At 43.2% G+C, this 18,903-nt stretch overlaps 1 protein-coding gene across 10 annotated transcripts in view; it reads left to right on the top strand.

The window, feature by feature from the left end:
- The window catches only part of LOC111872212, a 106,515-nt gene that overhangs the window by 22,688 nt on the left and 64,924 nt on the right, over window positions 1-18,903 (top strand). For all 10 annotated transcript variants that reach the window (XR_004513878.1, XR_004513879.1, XR_004513880.1 and 7 more), the window contains exon 4: window positions 12,558-18,222. Coding sequence is in view for 6 of the 10 variants with exons in the window: in XM_033754609.1 (XP_033610500.1) it covers window positions 12,558-18,222 (5,665 nt within the window). In the remaining 4 variants the exon portion in view is untranslated. The remainder of the gene's footprint in view (window positions 1-12,557; window positions 18,223-18,903) is intronic.

Consider the following 18,903-nt stretch of genomic DNA (forward strand, 5'->3'; position numbering starts at 1 on the left):
CATATTATAAGGTAAGGTTATAAAACCACCATTTAAGATCATTTTAGTGAAAGTTTCATGTTCCTATCTCATAGAATTTAAGAACAATGATGAATAAATAATTTTCGAGCAAAATTTAAATGGCCGGCTGAATATATTACCGCAGGAGCCGCGGCCGCGGAATTTAAATGACCACGTCAAACGGTTAAGAACAAGTACGCAGAAACCTGGAGAATCCCTGCAAGACTGCCATGGCCATTGAACTGCTTGCTCGTTGTGCCTACCCCAATCTACCTGCATACCACATAGGAAGAGAGGCAGGAAAAGCCTTAGTATACAGAATACGAGATGCCGATATAAAGATTCAGCTGCTGCTGGGAGGGGACAAGACAGTAAGCAAGGCCCTCTGACTAGCACTAGAGCTGCAGGCAGTACTGGTAGCAGCCAGACCTCATGAGATAGCACCAAGGCATACTAGAAGTACCAATCACCCCCCAACCAACGAAGAAACGGAAGACAGTCAGGGTGCTGGAGTTGTGGAGAACTGGTCCACTTCGGGAATAACTGCCCCTATGAAAGGAAGGCTAATAATGAAATGCGCCGAGAACATGAAGATAGGCCAGGCAGGTATACACGGGAATTACCGAGAAGCCACAACGAACCCACGAGCAGGAAGGGTGCCCAACCATCTGGAAACGAGCGACGGCCGGTGGAGAAAGGCGAACGCCAGCATATGCATTAAACTCCCTCCATCACGCATTGACCGTAATCATGGAAAATGCCGATGCTAGTCTCGTTACCCAAGGCTGGGTCAGTGACAAACCATGCATGGTGACCATAGATACCGGAGCGTACGTAACTGTGTCTAGGCCAGGCATCGCCGACAGATGGCCTGAAAGAGAGCCCGACCAACGTTTCACGCTGTAAACGGTATCTGGAGAAACCCTCCCCATCCGGAAGGACCCTGACCCTGGGGCAGCGATCACTGAAAATGTGGATTTTCGTCGCAGATATCACCAATGAGTTCATTCTAGGACTGGACATACTACGCGCCTACAATGCATCTGTGGACATAGGGTGACAGACTGTGCGTCTGGCAGAAGAAGTGTCATTATGGAGTCCAGGGGCAGGACCCTGTCCTTCCAGCTTAGTAGCGGCAGAGGACCATGTAATAGAAGCGCAGAGCGAGGGAATAGTGATGGCTAAAACTGAGAAGCAAGAAATCAACAAATATTCGAAATACTGTCAATAATTGAGGCGAAAATGGATGCCGACTATAAAGCCTGGCGAGGAGAGATGGCCGCCTGGAGAGAAAAGACTGCTGCGGAGATGAGAGCAACACAAGCAAGGACGGCCTCCAAGTGAGAAAATATGGGGACCAGCCACAAGGAGATGGTGGTTGTAATCAAACCAGAAATGGACGTAATGTCGATGGCCTGCTGAGAAACGATGGAGGCGCATCTAGAAGAAGACTGCCAAGGAATAGAGGCACGTCTAGAAGAAGAAGAGCCGGCCTCAGTGGACAGGAAACCTGAGGTGCCTGAACAACGAGAGGTACCCGTAGAAGACGCTGAAGTAATGCCGGTCGGAGAACCGAAGAAGAAGAAAAGGTGTAGGGACCGAAACCAGTGAAAAATGAATGAACGGACCCAGTGTCAGGATGAGTGCCGAGGAAGATTGGTTGTCATCCGTGGAGGGACTAGCCACCGTGCAAAGTGGCACAGAAAACACAAACCGACCGGAAGGTGTCCCGCCATGCAGTAGTGGCACGACGCAGGAGAGATACCTTCAAGAAGGAAATTACCCAGGGAACCTTCGGATGCCGGAGAAAGGAATTGGCTGTCGACAGTTGTCTACACCGTCTCTGCAAGCAGCCTTATGACGAATCTCAACCATTGTGGGGTGCCCATAGCAGCGTATAGAAACCAGCAATGGGCACTGTTGCGCCATGGTCTCGTACCAGCCAGTTGCAGAAAGACCAGGAGGAATGACGGTGTCAGCAAGTGCAAACAACACTTCAAGTGCTGTTATGCTGACATAAGGAACTTCCGAAGAAAGACATGCTCAAGGACTGGTCCTTGTGGAGGTGTCGACCCCCTCCAAAACAAAAAAGAAGCAAAGCACAGAAGAGAAGCCGATAAATTAGTAGCAACGGCCTCCCGAGCAAGAGTGAATGTGCGATGTGAGAAAGTGAAGGAGTGAATGTGATACAACTTGATCTTCTGGCAAATTAACAGGAATCCACTTGAGACGAGCTGGTCTTAAGAAGGGAGCGGATGTAACGGACGGAGGATAGTTGCTGCAAGAGAAGTAGCCGAACAAGAAAGAAGAAGATGTTGCAAGCACAGCAACGGGAAGAGAAAGGAACGGCGATGTACCGTTAGGCTGTTTGGGACGAACAACATTTAGAAGGGAGCAGTGTGACATGGATGGCGCAACGGGAAGTGGGGGTCGCCTGAAATCTGTGGTCTCATATGTGACGTCACATACCTGCACTCCTTCCATCAGTACGCAATGCTCGGTGGATGCCCCCTCCCCCACGCTGACGAGGCAGCGCTGCCTACTGTGACGTAACACGCGACACCGCTGTTGAAACAGGCAACAGCGAACGGTATAAAAAGCCGGCTGAGCAGTATGTGAGACTGTGTGATCAGGAGTGACACAGTTGAATTGGAACAGTCGCCAAGTTCAGCTGTAGCGGAAAGAAGAATACCAGAACGTGTGATTAGAAGTGATAGTGTGAGAAGGTATTGGGAGTGTGTAATACAGTGACACTGGTATAGTTCCCGTATTGTACTGTGAATAAGTGAAGACTACTGAAGACAGAGTGAATAGATTAGTGCGTAGGGTTTGTAAATTGTGCAAACCCATAACAGTGTTATAATTAATTGTACCCAAGACTTGTAGGTTGTTAAATAAACCAATTAACAATCTGAACGGTGTCTTCAATGGCGAAATACGTTACAATATATATGTATATATTGTAACGTGTTTCGTTACTGAATACGCTGTAGAGATCGTTAATTGGTTTATTGAACAATCTACGAGTAACGGGTACAATTAATTATTACACAGTTACGGATTTCCACACTTTACAGACCCTACAACAAAATCTCTTAACACTATCTTCCAGAGTCTTCACGTATTAATAGTGCGGGAGCTATACAAGTCTCACTGAATTACACACTCCAAATATAACTGGTTATCACGAACTATCACTGATTCTCGCACACACGTCTGTAGCTCGTAACTTGCGAACTGAGAACTCGTTGATAACACACTGACTGCTTCCTGCTCAGCCGGCTTTTATTCTGTTCGCTGTTGCTAGGGTCGCCCGCCACGTCACAGTATTACACAGTTATGGGTTTTACACTTTACAAACCCTACAAAAAATCTCTTAACACTATCTTCCAGAGTCTTCACGTATTAATAGTGCGGGAGCTATACAAGTCTCACTGAATTACACACTCCAAATATAACTGGTTATCACGAACTATCACTGATTCTCGCACACACGTCTGTAGCTCGTAACTTGCGAACTGAGAACTCGTTGATAACACACTGACTGCTTCCTGCTCAGCCAGCTTTTATTCCGTTCGCTCTTGCTAGGGTCGCCCGCCACGTCACTACTGTGACATGGCGTATAGCCTAGCAACGCTGTTACCTCACGCCGTCTTACGTCACCGCGGAGGGGGTGGGGGGAGGGAGCGCTACGTTACCGCGACGTGCCGCTGGGGAAGTAGGGGTCCTCCGTTGCACAACATGTCACAATATATATATATATATATATGAGGTTTGGAACTTTAATAGTGGTAACACTGCTGTAGAGATGCCATGCAACGGAACCAAATAATGTCGCTTATACCACACGTTAGTTATGTAACTACTTTACCTCAGAGTAAATGGACTCTCCCTTCCCACATCATGCACATGCGCAGTGATGAGAAGAACAGAGCTTCGTATTAGCTGGCGGTCTAATGTAGTGTTGTCACGATTTCGAAACAGGAACAACGGAGTTGGATAAAGATTGAATGTGCAAGATACAGTACAGCAGGACAGTGTCATCAAGGTCTTCAAGAGGCTTATGGGGAATCTTTATTGCCTTACAGAACAGTGTCAAGGTGGGTAAAAGCCTTCAACGAGGGACACCAAAATGTGGCAGACGTGTTGGCCAAGTCATCCTAGTGTCAGTGAAGAAGAACTGTATGCTCTTTCCGTGTTACTGAAGAGTGATCGACGCCATATGATTCATGAGCTGGCCTGAGAGGCAGGATTAGCGCATACGACTGTGCTTCACATTCTGAAGGAATGCCTGGGTATGAGAAAAATTGCATCATGACGGGTTCCACATGATTTGAGGAAATGCAGAAATGGCTATGATACTACGCTGCTTGTAACCACTTGGAGCGCTATGAGCGCGAAGGAGAGGTTTTCTTATGCTGTATCATTACTCTGGATGAGACATGGGCCAAATCATATGAGCCACAATTGAAACGCCAATCGAACAAATAGCATCATTACAGGTCACCACGAAAATCAAAAGTTTGTCAGAACCCCAGCAGTGTGAAAGTTATGGTGATTCTCATGTACAACTGTGATGGTGTTATCCTAATGCATACCATTCTCTGACAGCAGACCATCAATGCGCAGTAATAGTGTTCATTTTTGGAACACAACCTGCGACCAGCTTTGAGAAAGAAGCGGCAACACTTTCTGCAGAACCCACCCATCACTTTGCAGGACAATGCTCTGCTGCATGCAGCACAAGCTGTGGCTGATTTGTTCAGTCGATGGGGGGGGAAGTGTTGTACAATCCACCATACTCCCCGGACTTAAGGCCTTGTGACTTTGACTTGATTCCTAAGATGAAGGAACCACCTCACAGCATTCACTTCAGAACTGTTCCAGACATTCTTCAGGCTGTAGACCACACCAATCGAACTATCAACAGAACAGGCACTGCTAAAGGTATCCTACGACTTCCACATCACTGGCAACGGGTTGTACACAGTGCTGGTGACTACAGTGGAGAACAGTAAAACTTCAAAACAAGCATCTATTTTGTATCAGTTGTAAATAAATAGTTGCCACTATTAAAGTTCCAACCCTCTTATATATATATATATATATATATATATATATTTAGTTTAGAGTATGAAAACATCCTTTATTACATACAGATCATGCTCCCTGCTTTTGAATGAACTCTGACCTACACATAGACAATATGTTAAATCAGATGCACAAATACACTAAAAGTTTGTGAACATCTTATAATACTGTCACGTTTTGGGCGTGTATAACGCGACAAATAACTTCACGCCGTATTTGATATAGCGAATTTTATTTCACATTCGCACTTACAATCACCCAAATTACAGATTCACAATTACTGCTATCTGCAGTATCACAAATACTACACTCCAAATGCCAGAATGCTACTGACTGGTTGCTGGCTAACTCAGAACTCTCTCGGAACTAACTCGTAGGTAGCTGCCTTGAGAACTGTTGATCACACACTCGCTCGACTACTACTTAACTCGGCGACTGTCACATTACAACTAACTCCCTTCGCAGGCAGCGCAGCTCTCTTATATAGGGGCTGTGTGGGCCTGTTACGTGGCCACGCTGTTACCTCGCGCTGTCTTACGTCACCGCGCGTTGCACGTTGCGTTACCATGCGGAGGGGGGAGGGGAGCGCTGACTCATCCGCCACGTCACTGTGGCCTGAGTTGCCACGTTGCTGCTGGGTAGGGAGTGGTTCTCCGTTGCGCAACATGTCACAATACAATTGAAACATAATATCTAGTATGTATATTATATACAGGGTGGAGCACAGAAACTTCCTTTTTCTGAAGACACATTGTGAAGGGAGGGGAGGTCACAGAAAAGTGGGGATAGGCTCAGCGAACGCAGCAGTCACAGAAGTTTCTGTCTAATACCCCTCAGTAGGAAACATGAGGTGGACGAGTGAGCAGCGTGCGTTTGCTGTCGAAGCCTATTTTTCGGACAACCATTCCTACATGGCGATGCAGTGTGCATTCCATACTCACTTCGGAATTAAGCCCAGATGTCCAGTTCCCGACCGGAAATTGATTGTTTTGTGGGTAGAGAACTTTAGGACAACCAGGAGTGTGGTGAAAAAATCATCAGGAAGACAACAGACCGTTACGATGCCAGAAAGTGTGGAGGCAGTTCGACAATCGATTTTGAGATCTCCAAGACGCTCTGCTCGCAAACATGCAGTCGCCCTAGACATATCCAATTGTTCAATGCGCCGAATTCTTCATGAACATCTTAATTTCCATCCCTATAAGATGGTTGTTGTGCAATAATTGTCACCACGTGATTTCCAGAACCAAATAATGGCATGCGAAACATTATTGGAAACTTTACCCGCTGACGCACTTGTTTTCTTTAGTGCTGAGGCACATTTTCACCTATCCAGATATGTCAACAAGCAGAATATGCACTATTAGAGTGGTAACAATCCCAGAGAGCTCCATGAGAGGCCACTTCACAGTGATAAGGTGACAGTATGTGTGCATTGTTGGGAGTTATTGGCCCTTATTTTTTTGAAGAAGACAATCATGCAGTTACTGTCAATTCACAGCGGTATGTGGACATGATTAAAAACTTTTTCGAACCAGCTCTTGAAGAAATGCATCTAGGAAGTGTCTGGTTCCAACAGGATGGTGCCACGGCCCACACAGCCCGAGCTTCGATGACAGTTTTGAGGGCAAAGTTCCCTGGACGGCTCATGTTGCTTCGAGGTGACATCCCGTGGGCAGCGCACTCACCTGATCTAACGCCCTGTGATTTTTTTTTATGGAGATACCTCAAGACAGAGGTTTTTAAACATTGCCCCACAAACCTGCTTCAGCTGAAGAATGTTATTTTGCAGGAAGTAGCCCAAATTCCAGTGCACATGTTGGAACGTGCAGAGGGGAACTTCAGAAAACGGTTGCGTCAGTGCATAGAGAATGGTGGCCACCACCTTCAAAATATTTTGTTTAAAACTACGTGATTTAAAACTTTAAAGTATGTTCTTTCATTAGCTAAACATAAATTTTGTCTGTCAGCAATAATTTTTCTTTTATTCGCCTTCAAAATAAAAGTTTCTGCGCCCCACCCTGTATATTTATTTATATCTCTAGTGATATGGATGTATAGTTTCAATGCTTGAGGCTTTATGTTGATAACTTGAAGCAGTTGAGCATCGTGGTCTGATAATCCATTGTACAAGGGACCAATTGTATAATTTATAATTTTATGAATATATATAAATATGTCATCTATTATTGTTCTAGATTGATTTTGGATTCTAGTAGGGAAATGTATTATAGATGACAGATTATAAGTCTGCAGTACTGCATCTAGCCGTTTTCTTTTTTCATTGTCTGTTAAATAATCTATATCTATGTCCCCATATATAATAAACTTCGATTCTACTTTATAATGTGTATTTATTATTTTGTCTAACCCATTAAGGAATAAAATAAAATTGCCAATGGGTGCCCTCTATACTGCCACTACACATATATTTGTAGTGGCGTCTAATTTTAATGCACATATTTCTAAATCCTGCTCCTTACAATATCTACCCTAATCTATCATCGAGAATTTAAGATTTTTATGTATGAATATGCAAACCCCACCTTTTTCTCTTGACCTACAGTATGAGGTAGCAAGTCTGTAACCGTCCATGCTAATTTGAGCTGTTTCAAGCTGTTTAAGATGATGTTCTGTAAGGCATATAATATGTGATAAGTCAGGAAATACCGAGCTGATTAACTCATCTACTTTTTTTGTATTCCACATATGTTTTGATGAAATATTCTCAATGGATTAATATCTATTGTTGAGTTATTACCTGTCCTAAGGTTTCTTCTTTCTTTATTATTGGAGTTTCTTTTTTGTCTTCTGTCCATCCATAAAAAATCATCCTTTCTTGTAGTAGGAGGTTTACAAACTCTTCGTATTGAATTGTATTTATAACATCCAACTTTAGTTCATTATGTTCACGACCATTGCTATTCTGGAGCACAGTATCGCCGCCGATGTCTGCATCCTCTCTTCCTATACTCTGATTATTGGCTTTTTCTTGTGTTATATTTATCTTATCTTGCTTATAGGTCACTGCTTCTCACTTTTCCATCCCTATATTGTTGTGTTCTTGCTGTGAAGTTTTCCCTTATCTTGCTTCCATGTCATGCTAATTGGTTCCTTAGTTTTTTATATAACATGTGCTTTATAATAGGGATTATCTTCCTGGCCACTAATTCCTTCCCCCTATCATTTAGATGTAATCCATGTTTTGTATGTAATTCTCTTTCTATGTTTACCTTTATAAGAGGTGTATGTTCAAAAGCTTTTACTAATTTACTCGATTTTCTATTGAAAGTCTCTACTTCTTTGTTTACACAGGAATCTACAGGTAGATCATATCTGTGTAGCACACTTATCTGAATAAAATTCGTTTGACAGTTTGTTTGCTATAAAAATCTTTCAGTTGATTCAAGCCATCTGAGGTTGCATGTTTACCTACATCTCTTATACCGCCCCATATAACCACATTATCATTCTTTGTCAGGAGTTTAACATCCTCTTTTATTGTATTTGTGATTGCTATTAAATCTGCATTTGGTTTTGTAATACCTTGCACTTCAAAGCCATTATCTAGGTTATATGATATTTTAGATGCACAATTTGTTACGTGACTATCCCCAGTAATTATGATCCTATGTCTCTTTTTTCTTAATTGTGCTTGCTTCTTATAGGGTTTCATTATTTTTTGATTCTCAACTGCGTTGGAGGCCCAATTTTCATTGGTTTTGTCATCACAGGATAGTTTATAGCAGTTTTTTACAACTGGTATTCTGTATATATTGTCACGTATTGGGCGTGTAACGCGACAAATAACTTCACGCCGTATTTGGTATAGCGAATTTTATTTCACATTCACACTTACAATCACCCAAATTACAGATTCACAATTACTGCTATCTCCAGTATCACAAATACTACACTCTTAACTGCCAGAATGCAACTGACTGGTTGTTGGCTAACTAGGAACTCTTGGAACTAACTCGTAAGTAGCTGCCTTGAGAACTGTTGATAACACACTCGCTCAACTACTACTTAATTCGGCGGCTGTCACATTACAACTCAACTCCGCAGGCAGCGCAGCTGTCCTATATAGGGGCTGTGTGTGCCTGTTACGTGCCATGTCACAGTAGGAAACGGTGCCGCGTCACCGTGCGTTGCGCGTTACATCACCGTGAGAAGAGTGGCGGGGCGGGGACTCGCCTATTACCATAGTAATGCGAGCGCTACGTTACCGCCACGTACCGCTGGGGAGGTGGGTGTCCTCCATTGCGCAACATGTCACACTGCTCCCTCCTTAAGGCTGTTCGTCCCGAATAGCCCAATGGTGCACCCCCGTTCCTTTTCCGTCCCGTAGCTGTGCTTGCAGTGTCTCCTGTTGTTTCGGCTACTCTTCTTGCAGCGACTATTCTTCGTCCGTTACATCCACTCCCCTCTTAAGACAAAGCTCGTCTCAAGCGGTTTCCTTTCAGCTCGCCAGAAGATCACAGAAGATCACATTCATCCATCACTTTCATTCTATGGCACATTCACTCTCTCTGGGGAGGCCGGTTCTACTATTTTATCGGCTCCTCTTCTGTGCCCTGCGTCTTTTTTCGTTTTGGAGGAGGTCTACCCCTCCATAAGGTCCAATCCTTGCCGTGTTGTAGGCAGACAGAAAATCTGGCTACTCGCTTGGTGATCTGCAGTCTTGCAGTTTTTCTCAGGTCTGCTTCCTTCACATATCGCGGCTGTCCGCCGCCTAGGTCCTTCACTTCATTTCTGCGTTGTAGTTGCTGTCTCAGGCCTCGGTTCCTAATGCCAGTGTTGCGTTCTGGGCCTTTGCACACTCTCTTCCTGAACGTCCATTTCTTGGTGATTTCCGGTGCGACCTTATTCTTGATTTGTCCCATACGCCTGTGTCCTACACAGCGTGTAATCTTTATTCCGGTGGCGGTCACTTCTTTCCGCTGGCATCCGAAGGTTCCCAGGGGAATTTCATTCTTGAAGGCAATTCTCCATCGTGCCACTGTCGCACGACGGGATGTCTTCCTGCAGGGGGCAGCCAACTTCATCCGGGGTCCACAGTTTTCCCGTGTCGAATTCTTTATATTTCGTCGATGTCGGTCCCTGCGCCTTTTCTTCTTCGGTTCTCCGAACGGCATTACTTCGGCGTCTTGTACGGGTACCTCTAGTAGTTCTGCCGCCTCAGGTTTCCTGTGCACTGAAGCCGGCTTTTCATCTTCTGGACGTGCCTCCGTTTCTCGGCAGGCCATCTTCACTCCGACCGGTATTGCAGTGGGGACCTCTTCTTGTTGTGCCACCGCAGGTTTCATGTCCACTGAACAGGCCACCGTCTGACACCAGTTGTCATGTATTGGGCGTGTAACGTGACAAATAACTTCATGCCGTATTCGGTATAGCGAATTTTATTTCACATTCGCACTTACAATCACCCAAATTACAGATTCACAATTACTGCTATCTGCAGTATCACAAATACTACACTCTAACTGCCAGAATGCAACTGACTGGTTGCTGGCTAACTAGGAACTCTCTCGGAACTAACTCGTCCAGTGATTGAGACTAGCTCTTTCTAAGGGACCCAACTGAATAGGTGTTTTTTCCTTCACCTGAGGACGGAAACAGATCCAGTTTCCGAAACGTCGTGTTTTTATTTGTTATCTTAAAAACCATTACGATGGATAAAGTCCAAAAACCCAACATATCAGTGTGTTATACACCATCGTCAGAATCCTATAGTAACTACTCGTAGGTAGCTGCCTTGAGAACTGTTGATAACACACTCGCTCGACTACTACTTAACTCGGCGGCTGTCACAATACAACTCAACTCCGCAGGCAGCGCAGCTGTCCTATATAGGGGCTGTGTGTGCCTGTTACGTGCCACGTCACAGTAGGAAGCGGTGCCGCGTCACCGCGCCTTGCGCGTTACATCACCGTGGGAAGAGTGGCGGGGTGGGGACTCGCCTATTACCATAGTAACGCGAGCACTACATTACCGCCACATAGCGCTGGGGAGGTGGGTGTCCTCCGTTGCGCAACATGTCACAATATTATCACATCTATCGCTATTACTATTATTCCTCTTGCGTCTTCTGTTCATTATTTCAGTCCATTCATGGTGCACTTAACACTTGTTCACTCACATTTCCATATATAGTTTCTGTCTTTGCTAGAATAATGTTAATTTCATTTGAGATAACCTCTTTTACTGTCTGCCTTACGGCATGTTTCAAAAGATGATTTAGTTCAGTGATATCCTTCTTTAGTTCATTTACTATTTTATCACATATCCTTTTGCTTAAAATTATCTTTATCTGAAACATCCTTTAATTGATATGTTCCTTTACTATTACAAAGTCACGTGACGGACTACACGTACCACCCACACGACCATCCGCCCTGTTCTTCAAATCTCTATTCATTGTACTGTTACCCTGCCACAACCATCTGTGTGTTGCTGACTTAGCTATGCAACTGGTTTCTTTGTAAAAAAATTAAGCATTTTTTGTTTATTCTCTTAGAAATATCCTTCCAGTGATTTTGATGTAGCGATTATTATTGTAACTGTTTGTTCTTTTGTCTTGATAGCAGTTTTACTATCAGGATATTAGGACCAGAACTGTAGGTGTTAGCTGTTTGGAGGTGAATATTAGGAATTCAATTTATGGGATGTTAAAATAAAAATTCAGTTAATTCCTAAAACTCACTGATTAAATCACATACCTGTAAAGTAGTATTAATTAAATTGATCAAAAAACAAACGAATGAATAATGTAAGAAAAATTTTAGTGTGAAACCGTATCCTGCTCCTTTGTGACTTTACCACTGTTAATGGAGTAGTTATCCATAATCATTGGAGTGTGACTTAGATTTGCTTTAAAGTGCTCCAGTCAGTTGAAATTTAATTTGTACAAAATCATAATATGACTATGTGACCTTAGTCACCATAAGAGAGACTGCTCCTCAAGCATAGAAAATCTTGTCAGACATTGATACAGAATAGAACTTCTAAGGAACTTCCATGAACATGGTCAAGTAAGAGTGTGGCGTTAGTTTCATGTTATAAGCACCTGTGTCTCAAGACTAGTCAAATTTGGTGTGAGTTATCAGCTTCCCTGTCTGAGCCCTCACCAGTAATGTGTTAGTGGAAGAAACTGTATTTTCAGTTACTTGAGGTAATTAAGGAGAGGGGAAACACGAACAATTTAAAGACTCATGATCCAAAGTTTTTTCATTTTCAGTGTGTAAATATGTTGCAGGCCTTTGATTCAGTTCCTGATGTCATACAATGGACACTGCTTTACTGACTTTCATGAAACTTGGCGTTAATAGCATGCCATTGGAGGCCATCACCTTCTTTAATTTCCTTATGCTGCAAAATCAGTTTTAATTCAGTACTTCATTTGTAACTGTTCCTTGTGTTCGTGATATGGCTCTTTTTAATAATGTACAAATTCTGGTTTCCAGATATATATCGGTCCAGATGCCGAGAAGGTTCAACTGTTATGAATAAGTTTCCTGAAGATGTAGCCATTGCTGAAAGGCTTACAGGAGGTAACCCAGACATTTTAAGAGATAATGCTTTTGCACCAGAAGAAAGACCAGATTATCGTAACATATTTGGGGGTGACAAAAAGTCTGGCTCACCTGACAAGAAAAGCAAACTTGTTGGTTCCCAGGGTAAAGACCGAGTTAGCTGGAAACTAACACAGCTGTCACCATCAGCTAATGGCCGACAAAGCCAGCCTGGATCTCCTTCACTGCCAGTACTTCAACAGCCGAGACAGATTACACACCCACGTTTTGTAAGTGAAGTGAAAGATGATACTGATCATGTTGTACGTATTAGACATCAGCCAGTAAGCACACCTAGTCGAGATGACCAGTCTAGTAATCCTTGCCCTCAGTACAAGTGCCACATCTGTGACTTTACTTCCAACAGATTGAATGTTATTGTTCTGCACAATAAATTCCACAGTGCAGATGCAGCCAATAATGGTCAAGGTGTTGGAGTTAAGGGAATATCAGCTAGCAAGAGCAAATCTGCAGATAGTAAAATTACAGGAAGAGGCAAAGGAAGGTCTTCTGTAAGTAGTCCTAGTGACAGATCAAGAGCTCGCAGTAGAGCTGCCCCAGTATCCTGTGATACTCCCAGAGCTGAAGGTATTGCAGATAAAAGTGCTCCTAAAAGGAAGCTTATTGAAGAGAGTGACATGAAAACAACGAAAGAGGAATCAGATGCTAATTCCAAGCAGCAGCTGCCAAGAAGTCCAGAGAAACAGCTGAAAACTTCAGAACGGAAATCACCCAAGACCCCTATCTTTGGTAAAAGGAAAGGTACCAGATGGGGAGGTGAGAGGCCTGCAAAGAAGAAGAGAAATGATGAGGAGATTCGAGAAAAATTACTTGCTGATTGGGAAGATGAAGATGAAGAACAAGAAGAAAAAGAGATAGAATTAATGAAACAGGAACTAAGTAAAAGTGAGTTGGCCAACATGCATTCAGCTGATGTAGCTGCAGCAAGTGAGAGCGAGAGAGTTGCAAATACAAAGACTACTTGTTCAGAAGAACATGTGAAGCCCAAGGAAACCTCATGCTTTGATTTTGATGACACAGAAGATGCTAATTTAGGCAGTGAATTGGAGGAGAGGGCCAAGAAATTTGTTGAGAATAGAAAAATACCTAGAATAATAGATGATAGAAGTGAACCAGCATCAAAACGCCGGAATATAGTAGATGATATAGGAACTCTCACATCTGCTCCAAAAGTAGAAGCAATGACAGAAACTTCTGCAGTGCAAGCTCCCGAAACATTGAAGACAGAAGTAGAGAAACTTTCTGCTGATGCTGAGGATATAGATGCTGCATTTAAGACCCTGTTAGCAGAAACAACCGTACCTGCCCTTCCTGAAGTACCTGAGCTACCAAATACTAATGTTACCTGTCCTGCGCTTGAAGTTGGCAGCTCTGCCTCTCTCCCAGATGTTGTCCTTGACAGCAACAACAGTCACACTGCTCTTGATACAAACAGTTCTGCACCCACTGGGCCAAAATTAACAAATGTTGAAAATGGTGGTGGTGACCATGACTACAGTATCAAGAAAGAGATGGAGGAGGTGCAGGAGAAACCAAAAGAAATCAGAACAGAGTCTCCAAAAGCAGAAGTTACTGAACCTCATGGTGTAGCTGGAAGTGCTCAGACCTCTTTGGAAGATGAAGAGATGGAGTTAGACATCAATTCCATGCCTGTGGTAATGACTGACGCCATAATCAGAGAAGCACCAGAGGCCAATAAAGTTGGAAGTGTTCCTGTGTCACTGATTGATTTGATTCCGAGTTCAACAGAGTTGCATACAGTAGGCATAAATGAAGGTGGTCCAACTGTAACAGATATTACTACTGTTGTGCCATCTTCTGATACTCCTGTTGTCATGTCAAAGAGTAGTCCACAGGTTCCAAGCAGCAGTGGCAGTGTCATTATGAAAGCATCACAAGGCAGCCCCATGAGGACTATTAAACTGCAAGCTGCAGCAGTTCCTGCTTCAAGTACTGTTGCTGTAGCTGTTTCTAGTGCTGCTGTATCTGCTATCAGCAAACTTAAAGGTACTGGAGGGACTACAGTAGTATCTCAGAAAAGTGGAGGAGGAAAATTTGTTATTGTGCAGACTTCTCCAGGTCAGCAGTCGAGGTACACTGTTGGCAAAACAACACAGCAGAGAGTTACACAGCAACACATAATGCAACATGCAGTTGGAGGAAGCAAAGTTGTGATTTTAGCCAAACCTCAAGGCAGTGGCCAGCAAAAGATTTTGACAACTGCACTTTCTCCTCAGCAGCAGAAAATTATAACTGCAGGTGGAAAATTGCAGGTCCAGCCTCAGCGCATAGTGCCTACTAGTACTGGAGCAAACCTGAACCCAAGAAGTGTCATGGCCAAAGGCACAAAATTAACCCCAATTAGCCAGCAGCAGATGAGGACTCTGCAAGGAGGGAAACAAAGTCTTGGTGCAAAATTTACAATGCAGAGCACACAGGCAAAGGTAGTTTTACCAACAATGCAGAAAGCTTCTGTGACACAGGCTTCTCCAGTTAGGGTCATTGGTACCCTGAAACCTCAGTCTAATACAATACTTATTCATACAACACAAGGAACCACTGTTTCAGGAACAGTCCTTGGTAAAACTGTGGCATCTACTTCTGGACAATTGCAGGCTAAAATTGGTACATCTCGGTCTGTAACAAAACTTTCAGCCCCAAAACCCAAAATTCTGACAAATCCTGGTGTTTCGTCTTCTGTGCATAGAATTTCTGTACCAACTACTGGAGGAGGTAAAATAGTTCTGACTTCACAGATTCAACCAAAGATGCTTGAAAGTAGACCAGCAGTTGCATCGGGCATGGTTGTGCAAAAGGTGCAAAATCCATTACCTGCCAAATCTGGTAGTGTTGGTGTGCTAACCAATGTATCACAGTTGAAGAAAGTAAGTGGCATTTTCCCTAGAACTCCATCCTTACAAAAACTAAACCAGACTACCACCCCAAATCAGGCTGTTCAGAAAATGTCAGCACCACAGTCTGTTCAGAAAGTAATTACTTCATCACAGTCCATAAAGAAGTCAGTACCTCAAAACACATCTAATGTAAATATTACATCAAAACGAATTCCCATTGTAGTCTCTACAACAAATTTGCAGTCCAGTGTAGAAATGTCAGCTGTACATACCTTGCCAAGTCTGCAGCCATTGCAGCCCACTGTTACTGTTGGACCAACTATACAACAAAACTTAGAGTCAAATAGCATGGTTCTTTCAACTCCTCAGATTAGTGTCACAGCAGCTAATATACCTGTCGGTCAGGGCAACACCATAAGCCTACCTAGTCTCCAACCAGCTTCAGTGTCAACCACAGCAGGAACATCAGGTCTGTCAACCCAGCAAATAGCACAAGTCGTGGCGGCTGCACCTGCAGAGCAGCTGGCAGACAGTGGCACTGCCACTTATGTATTGGTCACAATTGATGACTCTGGTACCCTGCAATCTTATGACAATTCTACACTTCTCGCATATGATGGGGGTTCCCAAACTAATGAGGGAGGTGCACGGACACTTTACATTGACCCTTCATCTATAGGTACATCTGGGGATCTTGAAAACATCATTCTGGCTATAGACAACTCTGCTTCAAGTTCAGGAACTGTTCTAAACCTAGGGCAAACAAGTACATTGCCTACAAACCCTGTAACAAGCATTGGAGTAGAGAATTCTTCAGATTCATCTATGTTTGGTATTGGATCTGCTCCTCATGTCTCAGGCACTGCTACACCACAGTCCAGTGGCTCTAATCAAGACATTTTGGCAGAAGCATTGGCTAATACTCAAGTCTTCCAGCCTGATAGTGCAGTCCAAGATTCTCTTACTGTGGTTAACAGTAGTCAGTCAACAGTGATGACACCACGACTTCTTGAATCATCATCTCTTTTAACGTCATCTCCTTCTACCCTTCATCAGGCTACAGTGTTGTTGCCTTCCTTGTCATCGGTACTGTCACCTCCTTCAAACCCTGCTGGTGTGCTGGAAACTTCACTAACTCTGAATCAGCCTATCATGACTCCTCTAGAAGTACCTTCTGCTGCTCTTCCAACATTACAGGCTCCTCCACCAGTTCCTTCTTCATTGGAACTACCCCTTACTATCACTCAGCCAGCTCTGTCTGTAACCTCACAGGCATTCCCAACCATTCCTGTAACTGCCTCACCCCATAACCAGTGTGGCCTCTCAGAAAACAGCATATCAGAATCTTCAGTTTCTAATTCAACTTTGTCATTGAGCATGGCTGAACCCAAATCAGTTTCTGCAGTCAATTTCAATCCATCAATGCCCCTCTTATCTGAAGAAACTGATTCCCAGGGTGAAGTTGATGACAGTTTGGCACTTATCCGACCAGATTCAGATTCATCAGCCAAGCCCCAGAGCCCTTCACACACTGTCTGTAATGTGGTCACTGAAAAGACATCTGCTAGTATGATACAAGAAGCAGCAAACAGTCACATTGAAGATCTGTTAACGTCACAAGCTGCACAAGATGCTAAAGAACACTCTGTTCTGACATCTTACAGTGATATCCCAGAATGTACATCTCATGACAAAAAGAACCATATGAATGAGTTGTCCAGCACCAAAGGTTCAGTAGACCCAACATCACACCATCATGTATCAGGAAGTGTGCTCGAGGGTGCAGCTCATTTCTGTGAGAGACAGACAGTGCCTCAACTTCAGTCTACAATGGTGCGAACTATATCTGTTGTACATGATCATATCTCAGGGGATACCGAAATTTTGGATTCGACACCAGTGACAACTTACTCAGTCTCTGAAGATACATCAGAAGCTGCTGTTGTGGATAACAGTCATTCTTCATCAAGTCACCTGGACACGGATCAGCGTTCCCATATATCCTATGTCCGTGTGTCAGAAAGCTCCTCTCAACTTTCAGGCTCACTAGCCCCTTCAGAAAGTGAGATTGCAACTACCTTGCCATCCTTTACTGAAATTTCAGAAGGCACATCTAGCATTTCAAAAAATATTGATCATAAGTTAGAGATGAATTCTGAATCTGATGAAGGCATTTTGGAAAACAGTGCTGAACTGTTAAGAAACTCATCAACACAGGCAGTCAGTCAGAAAGTTACCTCTGATGAATGTGTTCATCACACATATTTGGAAATACCAGAGAGTATTTCTAGTGCTGAAGAGAAAATAGTGACAGATAATTCATCTGAACAAATCCCAGACTCCTGTCAGAGTACCTGTAATTCCCAAGCTATTATTACTGGCTTTCCTAAAGGTTTTGAAGATGCCCCAGAAGTACCTGAAGCACAAGCTGGCCTAGAGCCAGGAAAGGAGGCCACTTTGACTTCTTTTCCTGCTGAGAGCATACCACATGTCTCAGTAGATGCTTCTGTACCTTTGCAGTCTATATCTCATTTACCCCATTCAATGCCTTTGCTTGTGGATGAACCTTTGACAGAGACATCAAATGACTGTACAGAGCCTGACCAGGTGTTGAGAACAAACAGTCCTTTGGAGGAAGATGATATGGAAATGAAAAACTTGAGACTTGAACATAGTGAAAGGTAATAATCTTATTGTAATTAAATGTATTATTTGTTTGAAGGAAACATTTGTCATTGTAAACTGTGAATGGGAGTGAGGGGAATATTTTGACTGAAACGCTCGCCCACACACAAGTTTTGTGTGTAATGCAAGACCTGCCCATCATAATGGAGTCTTCTTGTATTCTATTTCTTGGATTTATGAAGTTCCATTGACATTACACTTCAAAACCAGTAAATTTTTCCGGCTTTCAATTTGACATGTGTTTACTTTATCAATGAAGAACTGTGGTCTGGACCACTGTTTAGTCAAAATTAAGCTCTTTGTGTAAGCACAATTAGGTTGGAATTTAAATGTTTTATAATGAAGCATTTCCAATCTCTGTTTTCTATCTTAATATACAAGGCCACCATATTATGTGGGTAAATGGAACACCGCAAGCCAAATAATGATAAAAGTTCATAGTGAGGACGAGAGGCTAATTAGAACTGTCGTTATGAACATGCTGTGACCTTGAGATCCCATTTTTAATCATCACATCCATACCTTGTGTTAGATGCCTGTGGAGCAGATGTTCCGTTACCTGTGCTTCTGTTGTATATGCAGCAAAATGTGTATTGTAGCTGAACATATGTTTACAAAATGTAATTTTGGACGCTTGTGCGAATATGTGTACCATATCAAAAGAGTTTATGTTTTAG

The sequence above is a fragment of the Cryptotermes secundus genome, unplaced genomic scaffold (assembly GCF_002891405.2).
Source record: "Cryptotermes secundus unplaced genomic scaffold, Csec_1.0 scaffold710, whole genome shotgun sequence".
In the NCBI taxonomy this organism is placed as follows: domain Eukaryota; kingdom Metazoa; phylum Arthropoda; class Insecta; order Blattodea; family Kalotermitidae; genus Cryptotermes; species Cryptotermes secundus.